Consider the following 23,362-nt stretch of genomic DNA (forward strand, 5'->3'; position numbering starts at 1 on the left):
AAGGATGGTGGAGCCTGCGTGGTAAAGGTGATGATGAGGGTGGTGACACAGATGTGACACATGGAAAATGGGAGGAGATGGTGATGACATAGCCCATGAAAAGGGGGATTTTGGCTCGGCAGGCTCGTAGGTGAGGTGGCGGGGGTCCAAAAGCCCTGCGCTCCGTACCCCGCGCGGTTCTTGTTGTTTTGTTCTGTGTGCTTGTGCACTATTATCAGAACCAAATTATCCCTAATTTTAACCACATCATATTGTCAATATTTTGAGTGTATTCAATTTTATATATACTAAACTACTTAATGAAAATTGCTGTTACATTTAATTTTGTTTGGTTTTTTTTGATTGGATAATTGGGCAAATAAACCACTGTGGATGGGAGCCAAAGGAGCCAACGGCAGCCAATGCTTTTTCCCAGTCCCACTGATCCCAGCCTGTGCCATCCCAGTTCGTGCCATCCCAGTCCATCCAGCCCCAACCCAGTTGATCCCAGTCTGTGCCGTCCTGATCTGTTCGGTCCCATCCCATGTGCCCCCAGCCCATATCTGATCCCAGCCCATGTTTGATCCCACTATGGGTGGTCCTGCACACACTCCCAGGGTCTGGAATTCCAGTTCCCAGCCCTTGAACTTCCTTCCTATCCTCTCAACAAATTACAATAACATTTTAATTAAATAAATTATACTTAGAATGAAATAAACTAGAATAAAAATGAAATATAATAATTTCAACTCTTCCTTACAATACTCCAATAATGATTCAAGCCAAAACAACAACAACTATTACTCTAACAGTACCAATACATGTAAAAAACCAAATTATATACCAAGAGATACGCTTTGAAAGTTTTAAATCCATAACCAATATACTTTGGAAAAAAAATATTAAAAAACCAAACATACAATCTAACACACACTAGTAAAATAATTCATATCACAAATACACTAAACACAAAACCAAACACCACTATAATTTCTCATATATTTTATCCAAACCACTAAGCTTTACCAACAACCTTGAGTACTCTAAAAAAAAAAATTACTTAAAAAATAATTGTGGGTGTGTGGTTTTATTTGGATATTGGTTTTTGGATTGTTTGGGTTGGATGATTTAAAAAATGGGATTTTTAAAGGAATTTCATCAGCTGAGAAGGCGGCACTCTGCAAACAGAGCTGACTGAGAATGAACGGCACAGAAATCAGAAACTCTCAAAGTTTTATTTGCTGTCAAACCCATCCCACCCAGCCAGCCCCACACAATCCCCACCCCTGCTCCAAACTGGGATCCCACTGCTCCCAATCCCCTCCCAACCCCATCCCACCCTGGTGGCTGTGGAATGGAGTGAGTTTGGTGTGGGATTGAGGTTTTTTGAGGAGGCAAGAAGCAACTTGAGGTGGGACTGAGCCTTCATGGGTTAAAATTCAGTTGTTTTCAAAAGGGATTTGAGTGGTTTTGAGGTGATAGATCCATCCCTCTTGGCTTTTGGAGGGCAAAGAGATGGAGAAGAGAAAGGAATTAAGGCCAAACCAAGAGGAGAAGCAGGCAGGTGTGTTCCCAGCATGGATCACAGGGAATGTGGGTCACCAGGGCTGTGCCCAGCGTGGCTCCTCCAGTGGGGGATGGAGCTGGAGCAGCGCACGAAGCTCTTCCCGCACTCGGGGCACTCGCAGGGCTTCCCTTACCGGTGCCTCCGTTGGTGTCGGGTCAAGGTAGAGCTGCTGGAGAAGCTCTTCCCACACTGGGGACACTCGTAGGGCCTCTCCCCGGTGTGGATGCGCCGGTGGGTGATGAGGTTGCAGTTGCGCCTGAATCCCTTCCCGCAGTGGGGGCAGCAGAAGGGCCTATCCTGTATGTGACTCTGATAGTGCCGGAGGAGATGGGAGCTGATCCGAAACCTCTTCCTGCATTGATCACACTCGTAGGGCCTCTCCCCAGTGTGGAACTTTTGGTGGACAATCAGGGTGGATTGCTGGCTGAAGCTCTTCCCACACTCCCCGCACTTGTAAGGCCGTTCTCCAGTGTGGGTCCTCTGGTGCTGGATCAGGGTGGAGCTCTGCCTGAAGCTCTTCCCACACTCCTCACACTCGTGGGGCCTCTCCCCAGTGTGGATGCGCCGGTGCACGACAAGATCAGCGTTTTGCCTGAAGCCCTGCCCGCAGTCGGGGCAGCGGAAGGGCCTCTCCTCTGTGTGCGTGCGCTGGTGCACGAGGAGACTGGAGCTGGTCTTAAACCTCTTCCTGCACTGATCACACTCATAGGGCCTCTCCCCAGTGTGGCTCCTCTGGTGCCTGATCAGATGGGAGTTCCACCTGAAGCTCTTCCCACACTCCACGCACGTGTGGGGCTTCTCCCCATCATGGGGCTGCTCAGGGAGCACCAGCTCCGAGCTCTGGCTCCATCTCCGGCCGCCTTCCCGGCCCAGGCTGGGTCTTTCCCCCTCAGATCGCCGCCATCTGCCTTTGCAGCCCCTCCTCGTGCGGCATCTCCGGGCCTTTTCCTCCCCGTTGCCTTCCTGCGCCGTGGAGCTGCTCCAAACGGCCTCTGCCACGAGCTTCTGCCCCGGGGATTTGTCCTCCCTGCTCTCCAGCCTCAGCTCCTGCTCTGGGGGAGGAAGGACAAGCAGAGGATGGCATTTGCCTCCGGGCCACAGGCAAGGGCAAGGAGATGCCCCAGGGCGTCCCCGGCACAGGGGCTGTGCTGCAGCCGGGGCCCTGCTGGGCTGGGAGATGGAGCAGGACACAGGGGCAAAGGGGCACTGACTTCCTCCTCACCTGCCTGCGTGTCCTGGGGCATCTTCCTCTTCCTCACAGCCTCCCAGGGCTTGGCAATGGGAAATCCTGCTTTGGGGAAAACAAGGGATGAGCACGGTGAGTTTGAACGTCCCTCTGCCCAAGTCCAGCTCTACAAGTCACCGGCTAGCTGGGCTCCAGAAAAACCTCCCCAACACCAAGATTCAGCCCTGCAAAAGCCTCCCAGGAGTTCCCCGTCCCTGCTCCCTCCCCTCTGGTGTTCGGGAGTTCCCCCTGTCCCAGCTGCTGGGGTCACGCTTGCATTGGGGGTCCCCCTTCTCCTGGGTGCCCGCCCTGCCCAGGCTGCTGGCAGTCCCAGCAATCCCAAAAGCTCCCCCCTCTTCGCTCTCCCCATGCAGGGATGCCGGGGCTTTTTGGGCTCCCTTTGGGGCTCCCTTCTCCCCTCACTCTCTGCTTTGAGCTGCAGGGGCTCCAAGGAGTCCCCCCTGCCCCTCTACGGGCTCTTGAGGCTCCCGCCAATGGCGCCGCTCCCCCCTCTCTGGGCTCCCCACTTTGGGCTCCTGGCGGACACAGGGCTCTGCTCCTCCAGGCTGCCTCTGCCGGCAGCCGCCACCGGCACCCCCAATGTCCCCCCAAGGGGCCTTTCCCGCTAAGCCTTGGACTGCTGCATCCTCCAAACATCCCCCAAAAAACCCAACCCAGGGACCCCCCGGGGATAACTGGGCCGAGCTCCCCATCCCCGCTCACCTGCGGGCTCGGGGGCGATGATCCCACAGCTGGGGGCTGCGAATTCAGGAAGGGCTCAACCGCGTGGCTCCTTCTGCTTTCCTCGATCCGCCTTTGCCCCTCCTCTTCCGTCCCCCCTCCTCCGCCTCCTCTGTCTTATCCCGACCTCCTCCTTCCCCTCCTTCCCCCCTCCCTTCCCTCCCTCTTCCCTCCCTTCCCTCCCTCCTCCTCCTCCCCAGCAGCAGCCACACCCTCGCTGCCCCGTTCCCGGAGCCCTCGCAGCGCGCCAGGAGCGGCGATGGAGCCGGCACAGCTCGGCACGGGCAGCGCGGGGCTCTCGGCTGCTCGCAGCCGCTGCGGGCGGGGGAACCCGGCCCGGCCAAGAGGAGAGGCAAACTGGGAAAACTGGGGGCTGCACATCCAAACTGGGCCAGGCTGGGGACCCTGCCCGGGCACTGCCAGCCCTTGGGGCTCCTCTCGGCACCGCCGGCAGCGGGGAACGCACAGAGGGCTGCGGGACCCCAGCACTGGCAGCACTGCGAGGGACTGGGCTGCACTGGGAACACACTGGGATCATACTGGGAGTGACTGGGACTGGACTGGGTTTGTGCTGACATCAGACTGGGATCATATTGAGAGTGAGCAGGAGCCTATGGGGGCAATTGAGACCATGGTAGGGGGAAATGGGATATACTGGGAGTGACTGGGATTATGCTGAGAGTAACCGGGAGCAGCTGTGAGCAACTGGGATCATGCCAGGAGCAACTGGGAGTGACTGGGAGCAACTGGGAGTGACTGGCTGCATGCTGGGGGTGACTGGAAACAATTGGGCTTATACTGGGATCAACTGGGATCATGCTGGAGCTGACTTGGATCATCCTGGCAGTCAGTGCCACTACACTGAGGCTGACTGGGAGTGCTTGGCAGCAAATGGGATCCTGCTGGAACAAACTGGGACTGACTGGGAACATGCTGCAGGGAACTGGGCTACACTGGGAGTGACTGGGAGTGACTGGAAGGACAGTGAGGGTGCAAGAGAGTAACTGGAACCATGTGGAGCACAACTGGTTCATACTGGCAGCGACTGGGAGCACACTGGGCTCACATTTGGATCATACTGGGAGGGACTGGACTGACACTGGGAGGATCTGAGAGTGACTGGGAACACACCCTGCACATCATCCCCCACACTGGGCCTGACTGGGAGCAACTGGGAGCACGCTGGGAGCAAATGGCATCATACTGGGACTGACTGGCTTGATCCAGGATGCAACTGGAACCATGCTGGAGGCAGCTGGGACCACACTGAGAGAGACTGGAAGCAACGGGGATTATACTGGGACCACCCTGGGAGGGCTGCCATGTGACTGGGATCAAACTGGAGCTTCCTGGGATCATCCTGGAGTTGAAACCGAGTGACTGGGATCCCACTTTGGGCTACTGGGAGCAGCTGAGAGAAACTGGGATCATGCTGCAAGCAAACTGGAGCAACTGGGAAGGACTGGATGCACGCTGGAGGACACTGGGATATTCTGGGCATGACTGGGGGATCACACTGGGATCACTGACACCTTACTGGGGCCACTGGCAGTGCCTGGAAATGACTGCAGACATGCTGGGGGCAACTGGGATATACTGGGAGTGTCTGTGACCATCCTGGGAGGACTGGAACCACACTGGGATCATCTGGGACCATGCTGGGGAGAACTGGGACCACCCTGGGGGCAACTGGGAGTGAGTGGGACCATGCTGGGAGGGACTGGGATCATCTGGGGAGTGTCTGGGACTATAGCAGGGGCAACTGGGTTCAACTGGGACCATACTGGGAGGGTCTGGAACCACAGTGGAGTGATGGAACCACACTGGGAACAGCTGGGCCCATGCTGGGAGCTGTTATTAGAGGAACTGGGAGCAACTGGGATAGAACTATGGTCAAGTGAACCACAGTGAGCTAAGTGGGAGTGCCTGGCAATGACTAGGAGCATGTTCAGGGCAACTGGGATATACTGGGAGTGTCTGAGACCATATGGTGGTAACTGAGACCACACTGGGAATGTGCTGGGGGAACTGGGAACAAGTGGGAGTGATGGGATCATACTGGGAGTGACTAGGTCTATGCTGGGGGCAACTGAGAGGAACTGAGAATAGACTGGATCAAAGTGGGACGAACTGGGTCCTTGCTGGGACCAAATTGCATCATCATATTGAGTGACTGGGACCAACTGGGCTCATACTGGGAGCAGCCACTGCCGGCCCCAGGACACGCCAAAAACACCTCCCGGGGACCCCCCGTGTCCCCCCGAGGGCCATCTGCGGCTCGGCTTTGCAGCCCTGCCAGCTCCAAACATCCCCCCCAAAAAACCCCAAAGCCAGGCACCCCCTGGCAGATTTGGGCCCAGCTCCCCCTGCCCGGGCACCTGCGGCACGGGGGGCGATGCTCCCGGGGCTGCGGCCACTTCAGGCAGCGCCAGAGGCACCAGATTCCTTCTGTCCCCTTCTCCTGCTCTTCCTGCTGCCGCTCGGCCTCTTCCTCCCTCCCTCCTCCTCCTCCCCGTTCCCCAAGGCCCAACCCTGAGGGGAAAGGGGGCAAGGAAAGGGCGGGAACCGTGAGGGGAAAGGGCCGGGGCCAAGGGGACACGCGGCTCCAAAAGGGCCCGGTTTGGCTTCAAATCACCCAAAAGGGCCTCAAATGCAGCTGAAATTCCAGCTGTGGCCTAAAGTCAGCCAAAGAGGATTTAAATTATCCAAGGGGTCGAAAATCCAACCAAAGGGGCCTAGAATTGCCCAAACTGGTTTACACCTCCCTCAAAATGGCCTAAAATCACCCTTAAATCTCCAAAATGCGCCTAAAATCCACGCTGCACGTACCTGCTTCAGCCTCAAATCTCCTGAATGAGCCTCAAATTCACCCGGTTTTGCCAGAAATCACCTAAGTTGATCTAAAATCACCCACACGTGCCTGAAACAAACACCAGAGGAACTAAGGTCATCCTAAATGACTTGGTTTGAGGTAAAGTTACCCAAAGAAGCAAAAAACTACTTAAATGAGCCCAAAATCACTTTATGAAGGGACCTAAAATCACTCACCTGGGATTAAATTCACTCACATGCGTGTAAAATCATCCAAAGGGATCCCAAATCCCGCCTCAACCCCACCAGATTCGGCCGAAATTCAGCCAGAGGGGCCTCAAATGCCCCCGCACAGGCTGGGGATCCCTGGCGGGAGCTGAAGCCCAGCCTAAAGCTGCCCCGCCCGGCCCAAAATGCCCCCGAGGGGCCGAGCCTGAGGCCGAGCCCGGCAGCGGCTCCGCGCTCGCTCCGGGCCCTCCGCGCTCGCTCCGGGCAGTTTTGGCCGCGGCCCCGGACGGGCCCGGGCGGGACTGGGAGGGAGCAGGGAGGGCTCGGCAGGGCTCGGCCATTTGGGGCTCGCTTGGCCTCGGGCCATTGTGCTGGGAGTTGAGGGGCAATCGCTGCGGGCTGTGCAGACAATGATTGCCTTTGGGGCAGCTGGGCAATTTCGGGGGGTTGTGGATTCTGGGGGCTCTATTGGTGCTTTGAGGGGGGCTGTTCCTCTGGGAGAGTTTGGTGGTTTATTACTGTTTTTGGTTTCTTCTTTAAATTCGGGGGGTTTTACTGGGATTTTGTGGGGATTTTGTGGGAATCTCTAGAATTTTTAGGGGGGTTTTATTGGAATTTCTGGGGGATTTTGGGAGCCTTACTGGAATTTTCCAGGTGTTTAGATGGATTCTTTTGAGGTCTAGGTTGTTTGAGGAATTTTTGGGGGTTTTTTTTGTGAAATTTTTTGGGTTTTGTGGGTGTTGCCAGGATTTCTTTGGGTCTTGGGAGGATTTGTGGAGCTTCTGGGGGGTTTGGGGACATTTATGGGGGATTTTTGAGATTTAATTGGGATTTTGGAGAGTTTGTTGGGATTTCAAGAGATTTTGTGGGCTTTTATTGGGATTCTAGGATGTCCTAATGGGATTCTGTGAGATTTAATTGGGATTTCATGGGTTTTATTTGACTTTTGGGGCTTTTAAGGAGATCTTGGGGCCTCTCAGCCCTTTCCCACACCCAGGTATAAACCCAAAGCCCCCTCAGACCACCCAAGATCCCCCAAAATTCCACTAAAACCGCAAAAAGACTTTAAAAATTACAGTAAGATACTCCAAAAGCCCAGAGAATCCCACAAAATACCAGTGAAACCCACTGAAATTAAAAAACTCCTAAAAATTTCAGTGAATCCGCCGAAAAAAACCAAACCCCCAGGAAAATCCCAATAAAATCCCTCAAAATCCAGAATTCCCCAAATCCACATAACCCCCCCAAAACCCAGTAATTCTCAAAAAAACCCAAATAATTCCACCCTAAACAACAAAATCCCCCAAAGCCCAAAAAAGCCACCCCAGAATCTCCCAAAACTCTCCCAAAATCCCCACAAAATCCAATCCCAAAAAATCCCCCCAGAATCCCCCCACGCTCCCTGGAGCCGTCCTGGCTCAGGGGCACCGGCCGGTGGAACAGGAGCCGCTTCAGGGGGCCCTCGGAGCTTTTTGGGGAGGGGGCACCATGGGAGACCCCCCAAAAATGGGGGAGGGGGAACGCCTGTTGTGCCCCCTGCCCCCAAAACCCCCAGACCCCGGTTCAGGGTGGGCCTGGGACCCCCCGGGACCCCTCCAGGAACCCCAAACCCCCCCAGAGCCCCCCAAGGTTGGCCCAGGATCCCCAAAGCCCCCCCAGAACCCCCTGAGAGCCCCCAGACCCCAATCGGGCCCAGCCCAGGCTGTCCCCTGAGACCCCCCCAGACCCTTCCCAAGGCCCCTCCCCAGATCCCCTTCCAGGACCCCCCAGCCCCTCCCAAACCCGGCCCAGGACACTCCAGGCCCCCCAAAACCCCTCCCACATCCCCCCAAGGGCCACCCCAGACCCCCAAAGAGCTCCCTACGACCCCTCCCCAAACCCCCCCGACCCCTCCCAGAGCCCCCGCTCCAGACCCCTCCCGGCCCCCGGTGCCGCCTCAGCGCCCCCGGCCCCTCCCCAGACCCCCCGGGGGCCCGGCACCGGCGGCCGAGGGGCGCCGCCTGCGGCTCGCCTCTGATTGGCTGCAGCGGCGCGGCGGAGGCGGGCGTTGCTGAGGGGAGCCGCGCGGTGATTGGGTGGTTCGGGGAAGTGCAGCGCGGTGATTGGTTGGTTCGGGGCGCGGCGCAGGGATTGGCTGGGGGAGCCCGCGCGCGCGGCGGAGGCGGGAGATGTTGAGGTCAGAGCTGCTGAGGCGGAGCTGAGGTGGGGCCGGGGGAACCTGGGGGGCTGTGACAGGGAATAGGGGGTGTGCGGTGGGTTTGGGGGGGAGTGAGGGGGCTCTAGGGAGCTTTGGGGGAAGCTTGAGAGGGTCTGAAGCGTTCTCAGGTGGATTTAGGGGGATGTGAGGGGAATTGAGGTGGTCTGAGGAGATTTTGGGGGGATTGCGAGAGGAACTGAGGGGGTTTCTGAGGGGATCTGGGGGTTTCTGAGGGGATTTGGAGGTTTCTGAGGTGGGTCTGGGGGGCATTTAGGGGAGTCTGAGGGGATTATATTGGGTTTGAGGGGATTGACGGGTCTGAGGGGGATTTGGGGCAGTCTGATGGGATTTGGGGAGTCTCGAGTAGGTCTGGGGTCAATTTTGCGGGGAACTGGGGGGTCACAGACACTCCCAGTATATGCCAGTTGCCCCCAGCATGTCTGCAGTCATTTCCAGGCAGTGCCAGTGGCCCCAGTAAGGTGTCAGTGATCCCAGTGTGATCCCCAGTCATGCCCAGAATATCCCAGTTGCCTCCAGCGTGCGTCCAGTCCTTCCCAGTTGCTCCAGTTTGCTTGCAGCATGATCCCAGTTTCTCTCAGCTGCTCCCAGTAGCCCAAAGTGTGATCCCAGTTGCTCGGTTTCAACCCCAGGATGATCCCAGGAAGCTCCAGTTTGATCCCAGTCACATGGCAGCCCTCCCAGTGTGGTCCCAGTATAATGCCAGTTGCTTCCAGTCTCTCCCAGTATGGTCCCAGCTGCCTCCAGCATGGTTCCAGTTGCTTCCTGGATCAAGCCAGTCAGTCCCAGTCTGATGCCATTTGCTCCCAGCGTGCTCCCAGTTGCTCCCAGTCAGGCCCAGTGTGGGGGATGATGTGCAGGGTGTGTTCCCAGTCACTCTCAGATCCTCCCAGTGTCAGTCCAGTCCCTCCCACTGTGATCCAAATGTGAGCCCAGTGTGCTCCCAGTCGCTGCCAGTATCAACCAGTTGTGCTCCACATGGTTCCAGTTGCTCTCTTGCACCCTCCCTTTTGTTCCAGTCACTCCCAGTGTAGCCCAGTTCCCTGCAGCATGTTCCCAGTCAGTCCCAGTTTGTCCCAGTAGGATCCCATTTGCTGCCAAGCACTCCCAGTCAGCCTCAGAGTAGTGGCACTGACTGCCAGGATGATCCCAGTCAGCTCCAGCATGATCCCAGTTGGTCCCAGTATAAGCCCAGTTGTTTCCAGTCACCCCCAGCATGCAGCCAGTCACTCCCAGTTGCTCCCAGTTGGGTTTTTGGGGGATGTTTGGAGAATGCAGCAGTCCAAGGCTGAGCGGGAAAGGCCCCTTGGGGGGACATTAGGGGTGCCGGTGGCGGCTGCCGGCAGAGGCAGCCTGGAGGAGCAGAGCCCTGTGTCCACCAGGAGCCCAAAGTGGGGAGCCCAGAGAGGGGGGAGCGGCGCCATTGGCGGGAGCCTCAAGAGCCCGGAGAGGGGCAGGGGGGACTCCTTGGAGGCCCCGCAGCCCAAAGCAGAGAGTGAGGGGAGAAGGGAGCCCAGAAGGGAGCCCAGAAAGCCCCGGCATCCCTGCATGGGGAGAGCGGAGAGGGGGGAGCTTTTGGGATTGCTGGGACTGCCAGCAGCCTGGGGAGGGTGGGCACCCAGGAGAAGGGGGACCCCCAATCCAAGTGTGACCCCAGCAGCTGGGACAGGGGGAACCCTGAACACCAGAGGGGAGGGAGCAGGGACGTGGAACTCCTGGGAGGCTTTTCCAGGGCTGAATCTTGGTGTTTGGGAGATTTTCTGGAGCCCAGGTGGCCGGTGACTTGTAGAGCTGGACTTGGGCAGAGGGACCTTCAAACTCACCATGCTCATCCCTTGTTTTCCCCAAACCAGGATTTCCCATTGCCAAGCCCTGGGAGGCTGTGAGGAAGAGGAAGATGCCCCGGGACACGCAGGCAGGTGAGGAGGAAGTCAGTGCCCCTTTGCCCCTGTGTCCTGCTCCATCTCCCAGCCCAGCACGGCCCCGGCTGCAGCACAGCCCCTGTGCCGGGGACGCCCTGGGGCATCTCCTTGCCCTTGCCTGTGGCCCGGAGGCAAATGCCATCCTCTGCTTGTCCTTCCTCCCCCAGAGCAGGAGCTGAGGCTGGAGAGCAGGGAGGACAAATCCCCGGGGCAGAAGCTCGTGGCAGAGGCCGTTTGGAGCGGCTCCACGGCGCAGGAAGGCAACGGGGAGGAAAAGGCCCCGAGATGCCGCACGAGGAGGGGCTGCAAAGGCAGATGGCGGCGATCTGAGGGGGAAAGACCCAGCCTGGGCTGGGAAGGCGGCCGGAGATGGAGCCAGAGCTCGGAGCTGGTGCTCCATGAGCAGCTCCATGATGGGGAGAAGCCCCACACGTGCGTGGAGTGTGGGAAGAGCTTCAGGTGGAACTGCCATCTGATCCAGCACCAGAGGAGCCACACTGGGGAACGGCCCTACGAGTGTGGGGAGTGTGGGAAGAGCTTCATCTGGAGCTCCAACCTGATCAAGCACCAGAGGATCCACACTGGGGAGAAGCCCTATGAGTGTTGGGAGTGTGGGAAGAGCTTCATCTGGATCTCCAACCTGATCAAGCACCAGAGGATCCACACTGGGGAGAAGCCCTATGAGTGTTGGGAGTGTGGGAAGAGCTTCATCTGGAGCTCCAACCTGATCAGGCACCAGGGGATCCACACTGGGGAGAGGCCCTATGAGTGTGATCAGTGCAGGAAGAGGTTTCCCACCAGCTCCAGTCTCCTCGTGCACCAGCGCACGCACACAGAGGAGAGGCCCTTCCGCTGCCCCGACTGCGGGAAGGGATTCAGGCACAACTCCACCCTCATCAGGCACCAGCGCATCCACACTGGGGAGAGGCCCTACGAGTGTGATCAGTGCAGGAAGAGCTTCTCCAGGAGCTCTCACTTGACGAGGCACCAGTAAGGGAAGCCCTATGAGTGCCCCGAGTGTGGGAAGAGCTTCGTGCGCTGCTCCAGCTCCATCCACCACTGGAGGAGCCACGCTGGGCACAGCCCTGGTGACCCACATTCCCTGTGATCCATGCTGGGAACACACCTGTCTGCTTCTCGTCTTGCTTTGGCCTTAATTTCTTTCTCTTCTCCATCTCTTTGCCTTCCAAAAGCCAAGCGGGATGGATCTGTCACCTCAAAACCACTGAAATCCCTCTGAAAACAACTGAATTTTAACCCATGAAGGCTCAATCCCACCTCAAGTTGCTTCTTGCCTCCTCAAAAAACCTCAATCCCACACCAAACTCAGTCCATTCCACAGCCGCCAGGGTGGGATGGGGTTGGGAGGGGACTGGGAGCAGTGGGATCCCAGTTTGGAGAAGGGGTGGGGATTGTGTGGGGCTGGCTGGATGGGATGGGTTTGACAGCAAATAAAACTTTGAGAGTTTCTGATTTCTGTCCCGTTCATTCTCAGTCAGCTCTGTTTGCAGAGTGCCGCCTTCTCAGCTGATGAAATTCCTGTAAAAATCCCATTTTTTAAATCATCCAACCCAAACAATCCAAAAACCAATATCCAAATAAAACCACACACCCACAATTCAATTTGGAAAAATAATTTAAAAATTTTAGAGACTTTGGGTTGTTATTGAAGTTTAATTGCTTGGTTAAAATATATGAGCAATTATATTGGTGTTGGTTTTGGGTTTAGCGTATTTGTAATATGAATTGTTTTACTAAGGTGGGTTAGATTGTATGTTTGGTTTTTTAGATATTTTTATCTGAAGTATATTGGTTATTGAGGTAATACCTTCAGAAGGTATTTTTTGGTATATAATTTGTTTATTTATATGTATTGGTAATGTTATAGCAATAGTTGTTGTTGTTTTGCTTGAATCATTATTGGAGTATTGTAAGGAAGAGTTGAAATTATTATGTTTCATTTTTATTCTAATTTCTTTCATTTTAAGTACAATCTATTGATTTATAATGTTAGTATAATTTGTTGAGAGAATAAGAAGGAAGTTCAAGAGCAGGAACATTTTTTCCTGGCTGGGAACTGGAATTGCAGACCCTGGGAGTGTGTGCAGGACCACCCAGCCTGGGCTCAAACACGGGCTGGGATCAAACACGGGCTGGGATCAAATATGGGCTGGGAGCGCATGGGATGGGACTGAACAGATCAGGACGGCACAGACTGGGATAAACTGGGCTGGGATTGTATGGACTGGGATGGCACGGGCTGGGAAAAAGCATTGGCTGCCCTTGGCTCCTTTGGTTCCCATCCAGGGCTAAAGGCGGCCCCACCAAGCTGGCTGGATCCTGTTTGGGGGTCCCATCCCCTCTTTTCCCGCCCTCTGCCGCCCCTTCCCCATCGTTGTCCCAGTCCCCAGTGCCCTCCCCCGTGCTCGGTTTTGGGGGTTCCAGGCCCCTCCTGCTCCGTTTGGGGGTCCCGACCCCCCCTTGGTTTAATTTGGGGCCCCCGGCGCCCTTCTCAGCGCGCCCCCCCGCTGCCCCCGCGGCCGGGGGGGCTCCCAGCGGCACCAGTGCCCCCAGTGCGGCCCCCGCTGCCCCCGCACGCCCCATGCCCATGGCCAGGGTCACCTCCCCCCTGCCCAAATTCCGCTGGCGGGGAGCGCGGGGCGCTGCGGGCCCGCCCGGACACTGATGAGTCAGAGCCGCGCCGGGCGCTGATTGGCTGGGAGCCGCCGGGCGGGGCTTGGGCGCCGAGTTTCTGCCCGGCAACTGTGTCGTCACCAGCGCCGCGCGCTCCCATTGGCCAGAAGCTGTTTCGCGCTGGCCGCGGGAGCAGCTGCGGACCCCCGCGAGCCCCTCGGGTTTGGGGCTTTCGATCCCCCCTCGGCCCTCGGGGCGGCCCTGGGGCCACCCCAGCACCCCCAAAATGGGGAGGCTCCCCGGAGCCCTTCGGAGCCGCCAGCAATGGGCTGGAAGCGGCAGCAGCCGCCCCAGAAAGGGATCGAAGGCTCCGCGCCGGGAATGGGGGAGGCTCTGGGGATGGCTCCGATCCGCACTGGGACGGGCTGCGATTGAGGGAGGCTCCGTTCAGCGGCTGCGGAGGGGCTGCGGCTGGGGAGGGGCCCGCGACTGTGGGCATGGGTCCATCCCGGGACTGGGCCGGGCTCTCTGCCCTTCCCGATCCCAATCCCGTTCCAGTTCCCAATCCCGATCCCGCCGCTCTTTCCAGGGAATGGCTCCGATCTCAACCCCGACCCCAAACCCGACATTGGGGTGAAACACCCCAAATCCTGGGGTCATCTCCCCTGACCCCAAATCCTGGGGTTTGAAACATCTGGGGTGTCCAACTGCCCTGATCCCAAAGTTTGGGGTCAAACCCCCTGATCCCCAAATGCCCCCCAAAACCCCCTAATTCCAAATCCCAAACCCCCAAATCCTGAACCCCCGAGCCCCGAGATGTCAGACCAACCCAAACCCCAAATTTTAGGATCAAACCCCCCAATCCCCGAAGTTTGGGGCCATGACCCCCCCAATCCCCAACCCCCCAAACCCACTCCAGCCCTGGGGGCACAGTGGGGTTTGTTTGGGGTTATTTGGGGTTTGTTTGGGGCAGCTCCAGGTGCAATGTCTGCAGAGAGACCCTGGGTACAATGCTGGGAAAAAAAGGGGGATTGGGGTGGGAATTGGGGGATTCAGGATGGGGAAAGATTCTGGGTGGGAAAAGGGGATTTGGGGTGGGGAAAGGGGATTTGAGGTGGAGATTTTGGGTGGAAAAGGGATTTGAGTACACACAAAAGATTTGGGGTAGAAAAAGGAGAATTTGTGGTGGGAAAAGGAAATTTGGGAAGGACAAGAAGGATTAGGGGTCAAATAAGGAGATTAGGGGTGAAAAAAGATTTTGGCATTGAAAAAAATGAGGATTTGGAATAAAGAAAGGAGGATTTGGGCTGAGCTGAATTCACCTGGGGTAGCAGGGGAGTGGGGGGCGGATTAGGGCAGGGTCAGGACCAGTTTGGGGGCAGTTTTCTGGGATTTTGGAGTATCTCTCTGGGATTTGGGATCAGTTTTAGGGGATTTATGGTGTTTTGGGGTGGTTTGGAGAGATTTCAGGATATTTCTATGGGATTTAGGGTGTTTCTATGGGATTTTGGGGTGTTTCTATGGGATTTTGGGGCAGCTTGAAGGGATTTGAGGTGTTTTGGGACAGCTTTAGGGTATTCAGGTGCAATTTCAAAGGATTTTGGGGATGTTTGGAGGGATTTGGGGTGTTTTGGGGTAGGTTTTGGGTATGTAGGGGTGGGTTTGGGGCAGTTTTTCAGGATTTTGGGGTGTTTCAGGCCTGGTTTCTTGGTTGTTGGTTTTTTTGGGGGGTTTGGGGGTGTTTTGGTGGGGTTTGGGGTGTTCTGGGTCCCTTTTTGGCCAAGGAGATCTGTGGAGGATCAGTAACGGGCCATCACGCCATGATCAGTGTGATCAAGTGCAGCTGATTTATTGCAAGCAGCAAGCCATATTTATACTGTGTGCTGCTGTTCACGCCTCAAGCTAATACAGGATTGGTCAAATCCTTCTACGCACGCAGTTTAATATTTCAGTTAATTTTAGTTAGTCTTTCTTCTCCCTGCGTCTCGCTGTGGTTTTCTTGTCTGCCTTTGCATCCTGAACCGTGTGCTTTTCTTTGTCACGGGAAAAAACCATCCATCTTGACCAGGCACCCATGGCCAAACCTGGGCATTCCCTATATCCATGGATAGCTCCCAGACCAAAGCTGCCAGGACTGACAAGTCTGGCTGGCCTTGGCTTCCTGAGGGCTGGCCCTCATCTGCCTCTGAAACCCTGGGGCTCGGTGCTTTCCTTCCTGATAAAAAGAACTCTTCTTCCTGTCCAGGCGCCCACAGCCAAAACTGAGATTCCACCTCCAAAATGCCCTCAGTGCAAGGACAGCCCCTAGACCAAAGGTGCCAGGAGAGACAGGTCTGGCTGGCTTGGCCTGAGGGTGGCCACCTCTCATCTTCTTCCAAAACACTTGGACTTTACTGTCCTATGGGAGAAAACCATCCATCTTGACCACGGCCAAAACTGGGATTCCACCTCCAAAACTCCGTACATCCAAGGGTTGCTCCCAAGGGAAAGCTGCCAGGACAGACAGGTCTGGCTGCCCTTGGCCTCCTGGGGGCTGCCTCTCCCCTGCTGCCCAAACACTGGGGCTCGGTGCTTTCCTTCCTATGGAAAAGAACCGTCCTTCTTACCTATGCAGAAACGGCCGAAATTGGGGTTCCACCTCCCAAATTCCCCATATCCAAGGGCTGCTTTCAGACAAAAGCTACCAGGACAGAGAGGTCTGGCTGGCCCAGGCCTCTGATGGCCACCTTTCATCTGCTCCTGAAACACCACTGGTGTTCCATGCTTTCCTTCCTATGGAAAAGAACCATCCTTCTCCTCCGGGTGTCCATGTCTGAAATTGGGATTCCCCCTCCCAAATTCCCTATATCCAAGGGTTGCTGCCAGGCAAAATCTGCCAGTACCGTCAAGGCTGGCTGGCCTTGGCCTCTGGTGGCTGCCCCGGCAACACTGGGGCTGGGTTCGTTCCTTCCCATGGAGATCCCTGTGACACTGTGGGGACCTCCTGGAACCAAGGGGATCCTTGTGGCACCTCTGGAGCCCATGGAGCCAAGGGGATCCCTGTGGCACCTCTGGAGCCCATGGAGCCAAGGGGCCATGGTGACACAGCGGGGCTTCATGGACCCAGAGACCAGTATGGCTCTGTGGGGCCTGATGGAACCATGGAGACCATTCCCACCCTTCAGGGCCTCGTGTCACCAAGGGGCCATTATGACACCTCAGGGCCTCATGGCAGCAAGGGACCATTGGGACACTGTGAGGCCCCATGGAAGCCAGGGAAGATGGACCAGGTCTGGCTGGCTTGGCCTCCCAGGGGCCACCTGACAGGTCTGGCTGATCTTGGGATGTCAAGGGCTGCCTCTCATCAGCTCCTGGAGCACTGGGGCTCCGTGCTTTCCTTGCTATGGGAAAGAGCTGTCACTTATTTCAGATGCCCATTGCCAAACTTGGTATTCTCCCTAAAAAGTTTCCTATTTGCAAGGGTATCTCATAGAATAAAAACCTGCCAGCTCTGGCTGGCTTCGCCTCTGGTGGTCACCTCTCATCTGCCCCGAAGCAGTGGGGCTCTGTTCCTTCATTCCTATGGAAGAAAAACCAGCCTTCTTGTCCAGAGACCATGACCAAAATTATAATTTGACCTCCCAAATTCTGTCTATCCAAGGATTGCTCCCAGACAAAAGTAGCCAGGACAGACAGGTGTGGCTGGCCCTGTCCTCTGGTGATTTTCTTAAACACTGAGCTGAATGTTTTCATTTGGAAACACCTTGGAGAGGGCCCAGAGAAATTCCGACGTGGGGTTTGGAGGCCTTGGGCACATGAGCACTACATATGGACAACGGAGCTCTGCGCTCTGTGCTGTTCTGGTGGTTTTGCATGACAGAAGTGATGTTCTAAGAGAAGCAGTTTCCTCTGTGTCTGACAAAAAACCAATCAGCAATTAGCTTTGAGAATTGACAGTCTGTTAAACCACTATGGAAACTGTACACGGCTCTGTGAAGACACACGTTAAAGACGAGAAGGCCTGGGAGGGTCTCTTTCCCTTCCAGACAGCAGAGAGGTAACAAGGCCGGCCCGGCCCCCATCTCAGCCAGGGCAGCCCAGGCGGCTCCTGCCGTGGGGCTGGGCCCCTTCCCAAGGATCCTCCAGGCCCCAGGAGCAGCCCTGGGCCGAGCCAGGATCCGCCGGGCCCCAGGAGCAGCCCCGGGCCGGGCCGGCTCGGCCAAGGTTCTGCTGTCATTGGGGTTCGCCCACAACCCCCGGGCAGGGGCAGGAGAAGCCATCGGCCCCCGGCCGTGCTGCTGCTGAGTTCTGGCCGGGCTGCTGAGATCCTGGCCCTCTCCCCAGCGCGGCCCATCCTGACACAGCCCCAGCGCAGCCGCTGCAGAAACCTCCATGGTAAAACAGCTCCGGCTGCACGTACCGAGCCCGGCCGGGGTCACGTAACCATCTGCAGGCCCCGGGTGAGATATGAACTCTTTCAGTGCTTCCATCCTCCCTCGAGGGATAGAAAAGGACAAAGGGCAGGCACACAGAGGAGCAACAGAAGACACCGAGCTCAGTGAAGGGGAAGTTGAGTCCCAGATGGGAGCGATGAGGAGATGCCTTGATCTTGGGGCTGGAATCCTCTCGTAAAGCTATGAAGGATGTAATTGTTACATCAGACTCTCTTTTTCCCTATATCGCATTGAAAAGTATGGGGAGAGGACTTGTTCAGCAAAGGCCTCCATGCTAAAGTGAGCAAATGTTGAAGTAGCTGTGATCCCATGAGAAGTTTGAACAGAGAGAGAGCAGAGTGATGAGACCCTGTGCCCTCAGGGAGAAAAGAAGAAGATCTCTGTTCCCAGAGGTGAAGATGATTTCAGAAATAGACAAAGAGAACCTTTGCTCTTGAACAGCTCATCTTTAAACTAACACCCAATAAGCTGACATGGCCCATAAACACAGCTGTGGGAAAAGCTGTGAAAAAATGGGAGGGACTTCACGACTGCAAATTTTTCCAGGTGGCTGCTATTCGTGGAAATGAAAAGCCATGAGAGAACGGTTTTCTTGTGGAGGAGTCTCCACAACATTAACAAGAGGAACTTCTCTCCCTAAGTGAACTGAAGAAAGAATATTCTAGAGGTGGTAAACTGACTGAAAAATTTAGGTTTTGTCTCCTTACATTGTCAATAGGAAAGAAAAGGTTGTAGGGAGAGGAGAAGTGTTCTGAAAGTTTTTTTCTGATTCTTATTGCTCTTTCTTTTAGCTACGGTTAATAAAATTTTCTTTACATCCTTTGGAAGTTTTCAGCCTACTTTGCCTTTCTCCTACCAGGAAATGAGCAAGTATATTCTAGTGAGTGCACTGGTAATTAGCCAGCACTGAACCCACCACACTAATTGATGCATTGGCCAAGAAGCCTCAAAGTGGTGAACCAAAACCACTACAGAAACCTTCCTGATGAACTGCATGAGAGCAGAGGGAAATCAAGGCAGAGCCATGGTTTGTTAGAACTTGCTTGATCCTAATGAGCCCCGTGCTGTATTTGGAGCTGAGCCCTGGAGCCTCGGGGCCTGAGAGGAGATTGCACAAACCTTTCCAGGAGCCAAAGGCAGAAGGAACACCCAACGTGTCTCCAGGCATCAATGGGTCCCACTGAGGTCCATCCCCAACACAGGCTCCTCATGGACTCCTTGGAGGAGAGAATTGGAGGCCAGGGGTGCACAAAAGCCTCTCAGAGACTCAGTGTAGAAAGGAAATTCCAAAGTACCTCAAAGTATTAATGAGCCCCACAGAGTGTCAGTACAAAGCTCTCAAGGGACTCGTTAAAGCAGATAACTGGGGCCATGATTGCAGGAACCTCTCACAAGGTCTGTATCAAAAGGGAAACACCAAGTACCTTAAAAACCTGGAGTACCTTGAAGCATTAATGAGCCCCACTGAGTACTGCTACTGATAAAGACTCTCAGGGGACTAATTACAGCAGATAATTGGAGGCCATGATTGCACAAACCTCTCAGAGACTCCAAGGCAAAAGCAAAGCCCTTTGAAAACCCTGCAGTCCCTGGGAGCATGAAGGAGCCCCCAGGGCCATTCCTGGCCAAGGCTCCCCAGGGACTCCTTCCAGCCCATCCTTGAGGCCACTGGCATGTGGGCTCGGGGGGATGCAGAGGGCAGGACAAGGGGCTGCCAGTGCCCAGCCTGGCTGGGGCTGTGCCAGGAGGCCCCAGTGCCTCAGGCCAAGGTGTCTCCTGCCAGCCCTTGGTGGCACAGAGCCTGCTGTGCCCCAGGGCACCAAGACTTGGCTTCTCTTTGTCCTCACCTGTCATCACTGCCTGCAGTTCTCTGCTCTGCCTGGGGCCTGGGGACACTTTCTCAGTCGTGCCCCTCAGTGGGACCCATTAAAAGGAAAAGAAACTTTGGAGTTGGACTCTGACTGTGAATTCTTGAGAGGTTTCTTCAGCTCCCTCTCAGGGACTGCTGTTCAGGGCCTGAGCACAAAGCCCCAGAGGGTGATTGAAGTCCTGGTGCTGTGTCTGTGCTGCTGGGCTGGGCCGGGCTCCTGGCCCAGAGGCAGCTCCTGGCAAGGGCAGCGCTGCAGAGAGACAGCTCTGGCCAGGAGCAGCTCCTGGGCACAGCCCAGCAGGGCTGGGGCACTGCCTGCAGCCAGCCCGGGCACAGCACAGGGCCACAGAGGGGTTAAACTCAGCCTGGGCTGGCAGCACAGAGCAGAGCTCACTGAGGGCTCCCTGGAGCAGAAATCATCCCAGCTTTGAAACAGTCATTGCCCGGCCGTGGGAAGAGAAGCTGCAGCTCCTGCAGGGATCTCCCGGAGCTGGCACATCCCACAGCTTTCAGGAGCTTTCAGGAGGACTCTCAGAGCTGCTCCAGGGCAGGGATGTGGCCCTGGGGCCGGGCTGGCTTTCCCTGCTGCCCCAGCCCAGGCCCAGCCCAAGGCAGCTCCTGCTGCCAGGCTCTGCTGCAGGGCTGAGCAGCCGCGGGTGCAGCCAGGGGTGCCCAGGGCTGTGCTGCAGAGCAGGCTCCTGCAGCCCAGGGCGCTGAGCTGGGGCAGGGACTCTGCTGCCTGCCAGGGACAGCTCTCAGCCGGCCCGGGGAGCTGCTGCCAGCGCTGGGGAGAAGCTCTGGGGGGAAGGAGCCACCCTGAGCAGGGCAGGTGCTGCTGCTGAGAGGGGCTGGGTGGGGCAGGGCTGCTCCCAGCTCCAGACCAGCCTGGACACAGCTCCGGAGGACACTTCCCAAAGAAGGTAAGCCTGGCATTGCTGGAAAGATCAGGAGCTTTCCTGAGACTCTTTTCAATTTCCTACTTGGAGCAGGGTGGGAAGGTTGCGGTGATGACAAAAGGATTTTTGCTTTTTATACAATTTTCATATATTCATAGCTCTGACAGCTATTATTATATAGTTATAGATCTCCTTAATTAACTCTAGTATGTTTTCTGCCTCTTCTCTTAGATTTTAGAACAATAAGCTGACCTTCTAAACACAGACCTGAAATACTGTATAGTCTTACTGTCAGGAAGAAGACCCAAAAGAACATTCTGTTTTTCAATCAGAATCTGAGCAGTCATAAGAAAAAGTGGGACAAAGAAGCCCTTGGGCCTACTCCAAGGGGTTGACCCAGGGGTGGGCTACTGGGGCAACCAAATCTCCCATTGGATGTTTCTGTAAGATTAATCAACCTTGAAACCAGGGGCCGGGTGTGCCCCATCACCCCTGGGACACGTGGAAGCTTCCAGTCTGGAAGCCTCTAGTCTGGTTTTTCCTTTACTGTTCTACACTGTTGCAAGGGGTTTTTTCTCTTTTGATTACAGGCAACAGGAGAATGAGAGAGGCAGACCCGGAGGTGTAATCAGACACTCACAGAACGTTCTGAGTTGAAAGGGACACACAGGATCATCCAGGTCATGTTTGAACATTTACTGAAACTCCTGATCTGTAACTTTGGGTGGTCAGTCTCTGCTGGGAGCCTCCCAAAGGGCCCTCAGCCCCTCCTCAGCCCTGGACAGCAGCAGCCTCACCTTTGCAGGGCCCAGCAGGGCTCTGCTGAGCTGCCCTTGCCCACCTGCAGCCAGAGCCTGCCCCAGGCAGGGCCCTGCACACAGGCAGGGTTCTGCAGGGCCGGGCCAGGGCACCCAGGCTGGGATGGGCTCTGTGAGCGCTGGCAGGGACAAGGCTGCTCTCAGGAGGGAATGTCCAGGCCCAGGGAGGTGCTCAGGGAAGGAGAGGGGGCTGAAGAGAGCAGTGCTGGGGCAGGAGGGCACTGTTGGTGTGTGGGAGGTGCCGGGCACAGCTGGGCACGGGAACACTGTCCTGAGTGCCCGGCTGTCTCTGCCCTGCCCTCTCAGGCACAGCCCCACAACATCTTCTCTTGTTTCTGCACGCCCCCTGGTAATGTCACTGTGATCTGGTGCTCTCAGGGGGGCTCTGGCATTTGCAGCAGCTGAGTCAGGCACTGCCCTTGGCATTCCTGCCAGGCAGGGGTGTCCATGGGAATGGGGTGTCCAAGCTTCCCTGGCACCTGTGGGGCTGAGGGCAAAGCAGTCCATGGGAAGGGGGAATGAGCTGAGCCCCCTCGCTGAGATCCCATCACGGGCACAGCCGGGGATCTCCTTGCTGTGCCCTGCCAAGCTCTGAGCTGCCCTCCTGGGTGCAAACCTGTGCCAGAGCCTCTGGGAGTTCCCTGAATGTCCCCCGGGGAAGGGCAGAGCTGCCACAGCTGAGGAAATGCTGCTGGGTTTGCCAAGGGAGCCGTGAGTGTCCTTGGCACAAGGGGGTGCTGAGACCTTGCCCAGAGACCTTTAGGGAGGGTGAGACATTCAGGGATCCCTGTGCTCTGGGCAGGGTCTGGTTTATCCCAGGCTGACCCGGGAGTGTGGCTGTGCTCTGATTGCAGCCAAAGGTGCAAAGCCAGGGCAGCTGGGAACAAGCCCATCAGCCCCTGACCTTCCCTGAGCCACAGGGAATCCTTTGCCTCTCTCATCTCTCAGTGGCAAACTCTGAGTGAGGCAGAAATGCTGGGGATTTCTGACCTCAGAGAGACAGGAATGATGAGAGGGTAGAAAAATTCCTTAAACCAGCTCCTGCCATCCTTTAGGCTTGGGAGTGAAAATGCTACCAAGCCCTTCTGCGGTAGGAGTGATTCCCCAGACAAATCCTGAATATCCAGCCTTGTCCCTCTGCCACAGGGACACAAACCCAGGGCAGCGGGGCAGGGATGGCTCCTCGAGAGCCCCCCATGCACAGGCCTGGCTGCTCCTGGCACACTCAGCCAGCACATCTGGAGCTCAGGCAGGGCCTGGGTGAAGGTTTTCCCAGAGCAGGAACAAGGCTGGGTGAGTCCCAGCGGGACAGTCTGCAGGGAATGGCCCGGGTTTGGCTCAAAGCAGCCTCTCCTGACTTGTCACTGTCCCTTATCCATGAACAGGTCCCCATGTGCAGCCCCAGAAAATGTCCAACAGCAGCTCCATCAGCCACTTCCTCCTGCTGGCATTGGCAGACAGGCGGCAGCTGCAGCTGCTGCACTTCTGCCTCTTGCTGGGCATCTCCCTGGCTGCCCTCCTGGGCAACGGCCTCACCATCAGCGCCGGAGCCTGCGGCCAGCACCTGCACATGCCCATGTTCTTCTTCCTGCTCAACCTGGCCCTCAGCGACCTGGGCTCCCTCTGCACCACTGTCCCCAAAGCCATGCACAATTCCCTCTGGGACACCAGGAGCATCTCCTACACAGGATGTGCTGCTCAGCTCTTTTTCTTTCTGTTCTTCATCTCAGCAGAGCTTTCCCTCCTGCCCATCCTGTGCTACGACCGCTACGTGTCCATCTGCAAAGCCCTGCACTACGGGACCCTCCTGGGCAGCAGAGCTTGTGCCCACATGGCAGCAGCTGCCTGGGCCAGGGCCTTTCTCACTGCTCTGCTGCACACGGCCAATACATTTTCCCTGCCCCTGTGCCAGGGCAATGCCCTGGGCCAGTTCTTCTGTGAAATCCCCCCGATCCTCAAGCTCTCCTGCTCTCACTCCAACCTCAGGGAACTTGGGCTCATTGCACTTAGCTCCAGTTTAGGT

General features: G+C 56.3%; 2 protein-coding genes across 2 annotated transcripts in view; one reads left to right on the forward strand and one right to left on the reverse strand.

Annotated features, from left to right (window-relative positions):
* The window catches only part of LOC119696487, a 1,710,157-nt gene that overhangs the window by 696,801 nt on the left and 989,994 nt on the right, over positions 1–23,362 (reverse strand). Inside the window, 1 exon segment of the mRNA XM_038126215.1 lies at positions 1,680–2,396. Within this exon segment, the coding sequence (XP_037982143.1) occupies positions 1,680–2,396 (717 nt within the window).
* LOC119696488 overlaps positions 1–23,362 on the forward strand; it is a 1,499,846-nt gene that overhangs the window by 669,381 nt on the left and 807,103 nt on the right. Inside the window, 1 exon segment of the mRNA XM_038126216.1 lies at positions 11,058–11,723. Coding sequence (XP_037982144.1) covers positions 11,058–11,723 — 666 coding nt within the window.

Source organism: Motacilla alba, unplaced genomic scaffold (assembly GCF_015832195.1).
Source record: "Motacilla alba alba isolate MOTALB_02 unplaced genomic scaffold, Motacilla_alba_V1.0_pri HiC_scaffold_31, whole genome shotgun sequence".
Taxonomy (NCBI): domain Eukaryota; kingdom Metazoa; phylum Chordata; class Aves; order Passeriformes; family Motacillidae; genus Motacilla; species Motacilla alba.